Genomic DNA, 12,473 nt, shown 5'->3' with positions numbered 1-12,473 from the left:
TTTCATTCAAAGGAGTCGTCACGCATAGCACAACATCAAGCAATTGCGGTTCTATTCCAAGCAACTCAGCAAACTGTTTAGATACGAAAGAATGTGACGCCTGCGGGTCAAATAAAGCATACGCAGCATGGTTGCACAGAGAAATTGTACCTGTGACAACCCCTGGTGCGTTCTCAGCTTCTCTTCTGGCCATGGCATACACTCGTCCTTGTGCCGGTGGCCTATTCTGATTTGCTGTCTGGGCCGCTCCAATTTGATTCCCATTCCGAGGTGGCGGTAATGCAGGCGGCCTGTTCTGTTTGGGATTGGGGCAATTTCTTATGTGGTGACCAAATCCCCCACATCCAAAACACGCTCCGCCCCGGGTTGGACAAGGTCCACTCTCGTGTCTACCTCCACAAATTCTACATAGTCCATTCTGGTTCCGGGCCGGCTTCCCAATATTTCTCCTAACGAAAGGAGTAAAGCGTCTATTATCTATCATCGGCCTCTTCCCAGGATTACGATTGTCCCTACCTGGGTTAAACCTCGACCCAGAAGCGACGGCCATATCCAGTTGATCTTGCTGTAGAATCTGGGCTCTATCAAACATTTCCTCATAAGTCCCCAGATTTACCAGTAACAACTGGCTACGTATATCAGCCCTCAATCCATCCCGAAACCTTTGCGCCTTATCCTCGGGATGCTCCACCATTCTCGGCACAAACTTCGACAGTCTCGTAAATTCCGCCTCATATTAATCCACCGTCATCGGACCCTAGCGGAGTCTCATAAACTCTGCTAGCTTCTTCTCCCTAGCACTTGCCGAGAAATATTTTTCATAGAACTTCTCAGTAAAAACAGCCCAAGTCCAGCTTGTACCTTCCAGAAAAATCCTATCCTTGGTGGTTTTCCACCAATCGTTTGCATTATCCTACAATTGATATACCGCCAGAGTTACCCTCTCATTGTCATTACACTCCAGTACCTCAAAAGCCTTCTCGAGCTCCTCTACCCATCTAGGTGCAGCCTCAGGGTCACCTTTCCTAGAAAACTTGGGCGGTTTAAGCTTCATAAACTGCTCTACCAGTTGATGCATTGGCCTATTCATATTCATTTGCCCCTATTCCTGGTTCTCATTAGTATTGACAGCAGCAGCGGCCTCAGCGGCCTCGACAGCTTGGGCAATCGGAGCATCTCTTTCCTGAGTCTGCTGTTCTAACAGATTTCCACTCCGTTCCAACGTCCTCATAACAACTTCCATTCGAGGATCCTCAGCAGGTCTAGCTTCCACTCTGGGTTCTGCTGCAGCTCCAGCATTGACCCCAAGATTTTCTATCGCTCCTGCACCCATTCCGAGGTCCTCTACAGCCCTAGCTCGAGCACGACCTCGACCTCTTGTTCTCCTTCCAGCGCCCCTTCTTGGGACTCTTCCTACGCCTCTTCCTTCACTGCTCATTATCGCAATTCTACCACTCTCCTTCCTGCTATAATTCCATTTAGGAATTAGCACTCTAGGCCAACTAGATTAATCTGATTCTAAGCAGTGAATTAGCACAATAATTCACTCAACAGGCAACCCCTCACTACCAATCACGAGATCACAATCACAAAGGTCCGAACACTTACCTCAGGTCCAGACGCACCTGCATTTTCATCATCACAACAATTAATTCATTCAATCAATCACAACAAGCAGCCTGGAGGAACGTGTAGCTTATTCCACCTTACAACTCGCTAAGGTCTCCCTAATTCTACCCCACAATCTCTGCTCCTTATCACTCCAAACTTCGACCAGTTTAGATCGAGCAGACCTTGCTCTGATACCAATTCAAACGGGGATGTCATGCCCAGAACCCTATCGAGCTCGCGACATCCGCCACTGGTCGATTTTGCGACATCCCAGGAATTATCGCCGACCTCAAATATGATCATCAGAGATTTAACGCACGACGGAATCCATAATTAACCCGGACAATTAAACTGGGGAGAATATTCAGGGAGAATACACATATTTCTTTTCATTACCCACTTATAAAATATTTACAGATTACAACCACCATAAGCACCAGCACACTGCAATTAAACCACCAGTACACCAAAAAGATCATTGACCTGGTATTCTGACTTCAAAAATGGTACTCATCCAAAACACCTATTCATAACCCCTACATTAGCCCCTACGCCCCTTGCTAGGCGTCCGTTCCGAGTCTGACTCCTCGTCCCCTGAATCTGAACTCTCCTGATCGGTCTGTTGCTATGAGGATTCCGACTCTGCATTAAACTCAATCGGGGGATTGATATCGCCCGATTCAGCTGGAATTGCATTCTGATATTCCTCAGCCAGAAAATCGAAGAAAATGATCTCAGGTACGTAATTAGGATCCATGTATTCCTCAAACGGGAGTATATACTCCGGGTCTCCTACAGGCTCTTCCGACTCCTCCGACTCGTTCTCGGGTTCTGGCTCGGGCTCCACTTCCTCTGGTTCCTCTTCGGGGATTGGTTCTAAGTCTATGTCCATCGGGTCATCCTCAGCTTGCGATGCTTCAGGCTCGGGTTCATACTCAGCCTCCGAAGATCCCTGAACGGCGAGTGCTGGATGCATCCCAGATTGCGCTACGCTAACCTCCGTACTAGTCAACTCTCCATCAATCGGGGGTACGGCAGTCGGGTCCCAATCCTCAACTAAATCAAACGGAATATCGAAACCCCTAATGGGCCCGAACTCATCCCCGTCAGCATCCCGGAAGAACCAAGCCGAATATACATGGGTTTCCCACAAAGGTAGTCCTACCTCTACAAATACGGTAGTAGTATACCTAATCCAGGTCACGTTATCTGGCATAGGGAATTCTGCAACATCGTTCTCGGAGTGCACTGGTACCCCAAAACGCACTGGTGGTGGTGGCGGGGGATTCATGAGTCCTGTCAGGGTTCTGAAATTTTTGGTTGAAACAACCGTGAGAACACTTCTCAGTAATTCACCCCTAAACCCCACCTAGGCTATCACGTACCTCCAGACAACTACACAAACGCCAAATCGACACATAGTAGGCACATCAATTAATTTACCCGACTTATCCTGCTTGCACCCTGCACGTTAGTCACAGTCACATTATAAGCAATCACATGCATGATTAATTCTCATTCTCGCGCATTTCCGTTTGCCTCATCACATTCCTTTCCATACCACTCGCCAGTGACCCGCGTTACAGTACACGCCTCAGGCCCACTGCGACTATCTCATCACCACACTCCAGGCCCGCGTTACAGTACACGCCTCAAGCCATGTTTCTTGCTCGCGTAAACGTACACGCCTCAGGCTCAACATCTACCACCTACTGCGCAACCCGCGTTGAAGTACACGCCTCAGGCTGGCAGTCTTTCGGTAATACCGGGCATCGTCCCGCGTTGAAGTACATGCCTCAGGACGGCACAAATTCCACGATCACCCATGCCATCTCATATTCACTTTCTTACTTATGCACATGCTCAACAAGCATTTGCCACACACAATTGGCCCTTCACATGTGGCCCGTGCACGCATTAATTACACGAAATCCATGCACACTCAGCATTTGACATGGCCAATGATAATAATTAAAATAATCTGGCCCACGCGTGCACCCAACAGGCATAATTAAGTCAACCAATTACACAATCACACACTCAATTTCCAACACCACACTCGATCATAATTCCAACGCACGAAAAGCACGGAAATTGCTATTTTTCTCTAACCAAATGGCCCCGAATCGATTCCGGTCCTTCACGGGACTTTCTCACCATTAATTCTCGGTTCAAAAAATCCAACTTGCGTCCCGATCGGCCCATCACAGCCCCATGAACAGTAGTCCACAGCCCACTGTTGTCCTCAAATTTCCAATAAAAATTTTCCGAGTTCAATCCTAAGGCCTGCCACCTAATTCTACTCTTAAATCATGCCATTCCGCACTTAATCTATTCCCGGTTTCACTCAAAATCGCCCGTCGATACCCGAAGTCCTAAGTTGGGTTTAGATTGCGACTTACCCGCGTTCTAGACTATCGCGGCTAGAACGGAAAGCGGCGGCACTTAATCGGGAACGGTGGCAACGGTGTACGGCTCCCGGTGGGCGGCGATCGGCTTGGGCGGCGACGGCGCGGCTTGGGCGTGACTGGCAAGGCTCACGGCCAAGAGAGGGGAGAGAGAAACCGAGAGGGAGAGGGACGGCGTGGGCTGGTGGGGGCGCGGCAACGAGGACGGCGCGGCATGGCGGCGGTCCAGCGGTGCGGCGGCGACGGCGACGGCGACGGCGGGAGGGAGAGATGACCGGAGGGAGGAGCTCACGGTGGGGGGGTTTCACGGGGAGAGGGGGACCGAATGGGAGAGAGAGGAGGGGAAGAGAGAAAGAGAGTCCTTTAGACCTAAATAGTGTTCTTGACCCATTTTGCAATATGACTAAAATACCCCTCTCTCACAATTTTGATCCGACGGTCCATATTCGATCTAATCTTGAAATCGACGGTCCAGATCGAATCTTACCAAAAATATCCAAGGGTATACTTGTAATTTCTCAAAAAGTCCAAGGGCAAAATTGTCCAATCAAAAAGTTAGGGCAAAATGACCAAAATGCCCTTTGCTCATAAAACATGCCCTTTGTTAATTCTCAAGGGTAAAATGGTCCGATTCTCCGTTTCTCCTCAAAATCAAGTTTTTCTGAAGGATTCGGGAACAACAAAAATTGCACGTTACAACCGCAACGTCGTCCTAGCGTCCCGTTGTGACTTCCAAATTTTCCGGTGTCCGATTCGGGCTAAATTAAATAATTAAATTTTATTAAACGCAACTCGAGCGTTTCTCAGACTAACGGGCGGCTTGTTTGGGAAATTCGCCAGTACGACCCGTGACTGATACTAAATCGAGTCACGTACAATTTATTCAGACCGTAATGACTTCGGTTGTCATTAAAATCGCGAGGATCAATTGCTAGATCCGAGGGGCACGATCGTTTGGTATAAGTTCAGGATCATTCGTCAAGTCATTTCGCGGTCCAGCGGAATCACTCGCGATCCACTACTATGACAGCGGCGAGCTGACCCCTAACTATCCTTGGATCGGCCAACAGTGGCTCAAAATATCACATCGACGATTTTATGGTCGAAAGTCCATTCACGATTGAATTATCTTTAGTCGTACGAATTTTAAATCCCTAATTAGCCTTTCCCTACTGGTTAGTATCCCAGGAATGATCAGTTCCGGGTGAGAACTAGCTATGAGCACATTAATAAAATAATTCATTTCATAAATCCCAAATGAGCGAAATCTCGGAATGTCACATACGTTGCTTCGAGATAAGTAATTTTTCCTATCTTGCAATTTATTTAATGTTTTGATTATTGAGTATTAATTTGATAGTTTATGCATCCGCATGAACACCTCACATGTTAGGAAGAAATAAAATCAATCCAGACTACCTGCTTAAACATTTTTATGAAAAGAAAAGGTACCGAAAGGGCGTTAGAATAAATCTAGCGTAATCAAGTCCCCGTATTCATAATTTCTGATTCGTAGGAATAAAGTATATCTCCATATACTTTATTACTATACTCTATCTGGGTTTCTAATCGACCCACCGTAAATAGATTAGTGGCGACTCCAAAATGAAAATCATTTATATGTTAACAACTTGAACCATAAGTCGCAAATTGGTAAGGCTTAGGAGGGCCCAAGTTAGGCTTAGACTCAATAATCCATTAGCCAAACACCTAGGTTGTGCCACCCCAAGATAAGGTCGCGACAGCCTTCCCAAGACTATTACTTTTGATCGGGACACCAAGTTTCTTAGTCACTTTTGGCGGCAACTATGGAAGAATATTGGTATTAAGCTACAATATAGTACTGTGTTTCAGCCTCCAAACGGATGGGCAGACTGAAGTTGTCCATCGGTTCTTGGGAAATCTGTTGAGGACTTTGATTGACGATAATCCCCGCTCTTTGGAGACATGATTGTCACTTGGAGAATTCACATATAATTGTTCAGTGAACCGTACCACTAGATAGATACGGTCCATTTGTGATTGTGTGTGGATGTCAACCGAAGATTGCTCTAGATCTTGCACCTATTCCTTTCACTAAAAAAGCAATTGAGAAGGTGGATGATATTTTTTCTCAAATGAGGCTAGTTCATGAAGATGTGCGCCAAAGGTTGGAGAACAAAGTTAAGTCCTATAAAAATAATGTCGATAAGCGTCGACGTGAAATTATCTTTGAACTGGGAGACTTTGTTTGAGCTTATTTGCCACCGGAGCGTCATCCCATTGGAAGCGACAACAAGCCTAGTGATTGAAAGCTTGGTCCACTTGAAGTTCTTGAGCACATCAATACTAATGTATATTAACTAAAGCTATTGTCTCATATGACGATACATGACGTGTTCAATATTTGGTATTTAACACCTTATGTGGGTGATTCTTCTAATTATGGTGATTTGAATTCGGAGACGAATTCTTTTAAAGAAAGGGGGAATGATGCAGCCCATATGAAAGACCAACTCATTCAACCAAGAAGGCCAGCACACATTCAAGCTCAACGATACTCTCATCGATAAGCTCGATAGACCTCATCGACAATTGAAGAACCTCATCGATAAGTGAAAAGTCTCATCTTTAACTTTGCAGACTCTATAGTAGTAGTTGCGCTCTTTGGAGCGACGAGTCTCGCACGAGCTGTAGAGCTTAGTGCCTGCGATCGGCCTCAACCACCGCGGGATGACCTTCTCCCGATCATCATCTCCTTGCGAGACCATCCTCGTCGTATCGGTCACCATCATTTTTGCGGCTCGCTTCTTCAATTTGATGAAGATCGACGAAACCCCATAAGAAGAAGGAAAAAAAAAAGAAAGAGAGAAAGGTTGCAAGGAAAGATGTAATGAAATTGAGATCCAGAGAGAGTGAGGAAAACAAGGAATGGAGAAGACGAGAGGATTAGTATTGAGAAATAGGAAATAAAATCGAAGATTGTGATATATCAAGATCTTTTGCGTGTGGTGTGGTGAAATTAGAGATGTGGGTTTAATTCAGGAAACAACACTCCGAAGTCTAGCTTATTATATTTTGCGTATTTATTTCATAATCATTCATACTTTTTGAGACTCGATTGCACTTTTTGAAAGTTTTTGGACTCAATTGCACTTTTATGACAAGTTTTAGGACTTAATTACACTTTTCGAAAATTTTAGGACTCAATTGCACTTTTGTGACAAGTTTTAGGACTATCAATGCACTTATCCCTAAAAATTACTAATCTCTTAGATCTTGCTAGACATATTAGAGTGTCGCGACCTAACCTCGGCTAATGGATTATTAAGTCTAAGCCTAACTCGGGCCCTCTCAAGCCCTATCAATTTGCGACCTAGGGTTAAAGTTCTTAACGTGCAAATGTTTTCATGCTTGGAGTCACTACTAATCTATTTGTTGTAAGTCGATTAGAAACCTAAATGAAACATAGGGAGATATATTTTATTTCTACAAACCAGAGATCTTAAGCTCGGGGACTTGATTACACTAGATCTAGTCTAACGTCATTTCGGTACCTTTTCTTTTCAAAAAAATGTTTAAGCAAGCAGTCTAAATCCATTTTATTATCTAGATTCTAACATGTGAGGTGTTCATGCGGGCACACAAACCACCAATTTAACACCCAATAAGGAAAGCAATAAATAAATTGCTAGATAAGGAGAATAACATACCTTAAAGCAACGCAAGCATCTGCATTGTTAGCTAGAAAATCATACGGGCAATCCTAATATGATTTCTAATTAACAAAGCAAGGCAGTCAAGGTGTTCTTTAGGGTTTGCACTTTATTAAAATGTAAACTAATCTATATGTAATGACATGCAAAAATTGAGATGCGATTAATGAAACCTAGCATGCGAATTATATGTTATGCGACAACGTGACCTAATCCTAATGACGGACAAATGATTTATTTTTGGTATTTTTTAAATGAAATTCGGAATTAAAAATACTTATTACCTAAGCATGCAATGTTTAATTGAGGAAACAAATTAATCTATTCTAGAGCAATATTATTGGTATTTTTGTTTAAATTCGAAATAAAAAAAATTACTCCAATTAAGAATGGAATCTATCCTAATCTATCCTAAAGTAACTCATTCTTTTTGGGATTTTCATGGAAATTCGGAATCTAAAAATAACCTAAATAATCTATTAGGATTAGAATAACAACTAATTTAAGCTAGGAAATAAATTATCTCAAGTCTCAATTTAAACTAAATAATTATCATATCTTCTAGATACATTTAGGATTCCCTAAACATGCAAAACTTCTAATTGAAATCCTATTTAACATATTTTTGGATTTTCTTAATTTAAAAAAAAATTAAACAAAGATAACAACTGTACTCAAACAATCCACGCAATTCACAAGATTCTTCTTATCAAATTCAAATTAGGAAAGAGAATCGAACTAACGGTCATATCTATAAGGTTAGAGATATCGACGGAGAGACGATTATTTGAATTTGGAAAGCAGATAAAATCGATTATCGCATCCAAGTAGTTATGGATGAGATAACGATTTCCGTATCGCCACATATCGTACCTTAGGGATAAGGTCAAATAGTCATCCAGATACGTTGCCAAATTAAGGATAATTCCTAATTTTGAGTGTTTTCAAATATTGCGGATGTAGCACACATTATCCTAATATATCTAGCAATCCACACAATATTTACGGAATATTCAAAATATTCAAACTAGGAATCTAAATATTTTGAAAATATACCGAATAGAGATCTTTACCTGATTTGCGAATTACTTTCCAAATTTGAATCATCGGGATTGCGGATCGGGACGGTGACCGACGGTGGGTGATCGACGGCGGACGCAGAGGTGACGATGAGAGGCGGCGGCGATGGAGGCTCACTGTGGGACGGTGACGGGGTGGCCGGCGGCGGGCGCGGTGGTGCGTGCTGTGGTGCTCTCGGTCAATCTACAAAACAAGAATAAGGCCACGGCAGTGTAAGGACACCACGAGGCAGTGGGATAATAGTGGCTTGGCGTCGGGACTTGGGGTGACTAGCAGCGGGCTCAGTGCAGTGAATGGACGACATCAGGGCAGCAACTAGGCATAGGTGTGGGTGCGAGCACGGGCACAGGGACGGACAGGGGGACAATGACGAGCGCGGGTGCGGGTGCGGGCACGAGCATGAGCGTAGCGGCGGGTGTGGGCGCGGGCACGGGCGTAGGCGCAGCGGCGAGTGCGGGCGGGGGAGCAGGTGCGGGAGGGGGCGCGGGCACAAGCATGGGGGCGAGAGCGGGCACGGGCGCAGGCGCGGGCGCGAGAGCGGGCACGCGCGCAGGCGCGGGCGCGGGCATGAGCGCGAGCACGGGCACGAGTACGGGTGCTGACGTAGGCACCAACACGGGCACAGGTGCAGGCGTAGGCACGAGCATGGGCACGAGTACCACGGTCGGCCATGGGGAGGCACGACTAGTCCTCCTTTGCTCTCTCTCTCTCTCTCTCTCTTTCTTTCTTGCTCTCACTCTCACTTGTGCTGTCTTTGAAAACTCTGATCTTGAAAATTATGAGAGCCCCCCTTGATCGAGACGTATAATCACATATTTATATCACAACACTGGGTTAATTGGCTGGGATTCCTAGTCCTAATGAGCTTAGACTTAGGCTTTATCCTTTAATTTTTATTTAATTCTAAGTGGACTGAATTAATTTGGGCTTTTATTTGATTAAACTTGATGGGCTGATTTAAGCTCAAATTAAGACGACCAAGCCCCTTTTGTCTTGTAATTTTCGGCCCCTATTCCCTGAGTGAGCCGAGTTTCATTCGGTGCCCGAACTCGGTTTACGTGATGAATTTTAAGCTCGCTCGCCATTGCCGGCTCAATGTGGAATGCAATTAACCTACATGATCCTAAACTATATGCTATACAACTTTAATATTTTTGTTTAGGGGTTAAAATTTAATCCCTAATTTTCTATGCAAATTAACCACTAAATGGTTAGCCAAAATTTAGGTGTCAACATAGAGCATGAAATTCCTTAGCATTTATCTACTTTGATTTAATAAGATGCTATTCAAACTTATTCGCATGTTACTCTTCATAGCTCTCATTGAATCTATCATGTGCGTAGTTGTTTATACTATTGTGTCTAGAAATTGAAGCGTACAAACTGCAAGAAATCACTTACAAAATATTTTCAAATCAATTATTATCTTATCTATATGGAAAATTGGGAGATTGTTGAGAAAACCTCCTTATGAGTTTTTGAAGCTGACAAAACCTTTCATTGTTTATTGTGACATGATAAAAGCATTGAAGTGACTCTTTCAGGAAATACTCTTGAGGAGAAGTTTTCATCAAGCCTAATTATATATCCAGACTCTATCTATTGTTACTTATGTATCATGGTTGAAGCTTAAGAAAATTACTTCGTGGATATCATCAAGATTATTGGATAAATATCATCATAGCAACAATGTGGATATCAGCAAAGCTTATATGCAGATACCAACAGAGCATTTGACATTTTCAGATTCTATACTAAAACTGAAGATTATTGTTGACACTTGATTTTTAGCCGACGCATCGTGCATGTAAAAATCTTGAGATTAGGGTTTCTGATCGCGACAGAACCCGATTCTCAACCAAAAAGAGTCATTTAGCATTTGAATTAGCATTAGCCTCTCATTTTCTAGCTTTTTGCACTTTCATCTCAAAAAGTCATAATGTTGATTTTTGAGTTGACTTTTGGTCAAAATTTGACCGAAAAGTCAACCTTAAGTCAAAATTTGGTTTTTTTAATGAAAAACCTCAAAAAAGTGTCAATTTCACTTTTGCATTATCAATTCAAAAAATTCAAAGTTTGACCTATTAATATGCATTTTATGGTGTATTTGATAACCATTCTATTCCTAGAAACAATTTCTGCTCAGAAATGATTTTTTTTATTCTGTTCCAGGAAACAATTTCTGAGCATTTGAAAATGTTTGTTAACGACCCAAAATTTCTATTCCTGCAATAGAAAAAGAACAGAAATATGTTTGGTAACTGAACAAGATTTCTTTTTATTAATAATATTTTGAATTTTTTAATATTTCTTTCTTTTTTTTTACTTTTTTTTCTTTTCTTTTTTTCTTCTTCTCCTTCCTTGGTCCATGGCCGGCGACTAGCCACAGGCCAAGAAAGAAGATAACCGGCCACAGGGCAAGAAGGAAAGAAGAAAAAGAAAGAAAAAAATTCTCTTCTATTTCTGGTTCTTGTTCCCATAATTAAAAATCAAATTTTTTTTTATTCTTGATTCTGTTCCAAAATTGATTTTGTGAACAAATTTGTGTCCGAGAACAAAAAATTTACCAAACGAATTTCTATTGTTTTTTTGTTCCCGGGAACAAAAGAATAAAATCAGGCATTATTTGGCCAGTTACCAAACAGACCCTTAGTGACTAATCACTAAAATGTTAACTTTTGGTCAATATTTTGTTAAAAAAAATAATGAAAAAATTCAAAATGCTTAAATCAATTCCTTTTTAGCTTAATTTCACTTTGACATCATCAATTTTACAAAAATCGGTTTGGAACCAACTTTTCCTCAATTCACGGAATTTCATTCAAATTGGCCAAAAATGAAATTACTTCATTTCTAGTCATTTTTTAGGATAGTTTCCTTTACGAAATTTGATCTATAGGTCATTTCACATTCAATTTTCAAACCAATTTCAAGATTCCAAGCCAAAGGTAAAAATCCCAAATTTGAGCTATAATTAGGGATTCCAAACAATTCTTCATAATTAATGCAAATTAGCCAAAATTGGATGTAATTGATCGAATGAAATCCAATTCCAAAATCAATTTTGACAAAGTCACTCCAATTGAACTCAATTCGACCAATTTAATGATCCAATGATTGAGAAATCCAAGAGTAATTGGTTCAATTAGTGCAATTCAACTTGGCCGATTCTAGATTGATATCCAATTTGATGAATTGGAGTTCAATTTGGCCAATTGGATTGCAATTAAATTTATTAGTCTAGTCTGGCAGTGCAATTTAATTCAAATTGGAGAGCAATTAAGCAAAATAAGTTAAACTTGGTAAATTTACGCCTATATTTCGAATTAGTTTAATCTAGTTTAATCAAATTCAATTGAATTGGGTAAATCAATCATAATAGGGATGAAATTGCATAAAATTAGAACAAATTTGGGTTAAGAACTGAACTAGATCAAACCGGTCCAACCGGTTAAACCCGGTATGACAGGAATTTAACCGGTCCATCGAGTCGACCAATTTTCAGCCAAAATTCCGACAACCGGCGGTTCACCTTCGGCCACACAAGCCTTGGTCGGGCAACCACTCTCCTTTGTACATAAAATTACCATTTTACCCTTATGTGAAATTACAAAATTGCCCTTATAAGAGAATTACTTAATGATTAAGCAATTAATCTCAACCATTCACTTGACATTCA

At 41.9% G+C, this 12,473-nt stretch overlaps 1 protein-coding gene across 1 annotated transcript; it reads right to left on the bottom strand.

The window, feature by feature from the left end:
- Nucleotides 1-9,109: 9,109 nt before the first annotated feature.
- On the bottom strand, nucleotides 9,110-9,466 carry LOC130138714 (uncharacterized). The gene has a single exon (XM_056313604.1). It carries the CDS (start codon nucleotides 9,464-9,466, stop codon nucleotides 9,110-9,112), a length of 357 nt encoding a protein of 118 aa, XP_056169579.1.
- Between the last annotated feature and the right edge of the window lie 3,007 nt (nucleotides 9,467-12,473).

Source organism: Syzygium oleosum, unplaced genomic scaffold (assembly GCF_021117445.2).
Source record: "Syzygium oleosum isolate NSW1041296 unplaced genomic scaffold, Sole_v2.1 Sole_v2.08, whole genome shotgun sequence".
Lineage (NCBI taxonomy): Eukaryota > Viridiplantae > Streptophyta > Magnoliopsida > Myrtales > Myrtaceae > Syzygium > Syzygium oleosum.
The sequence above is the reverse complement of the archived record's forward strand: the minus strand, read 5'-3'. Positions and strand labels throughout refer to the sequence as shown.

Excerpts from the sequence above, each read along its gene's own strand:
- LOC130138714 (XM_056313604.1), bottom strand. The coding sequence starts at position 9,466 with ATGGCCGACCGTGGTACTCGTGCCCATGCTCGTGCCTACGCCTGCACC.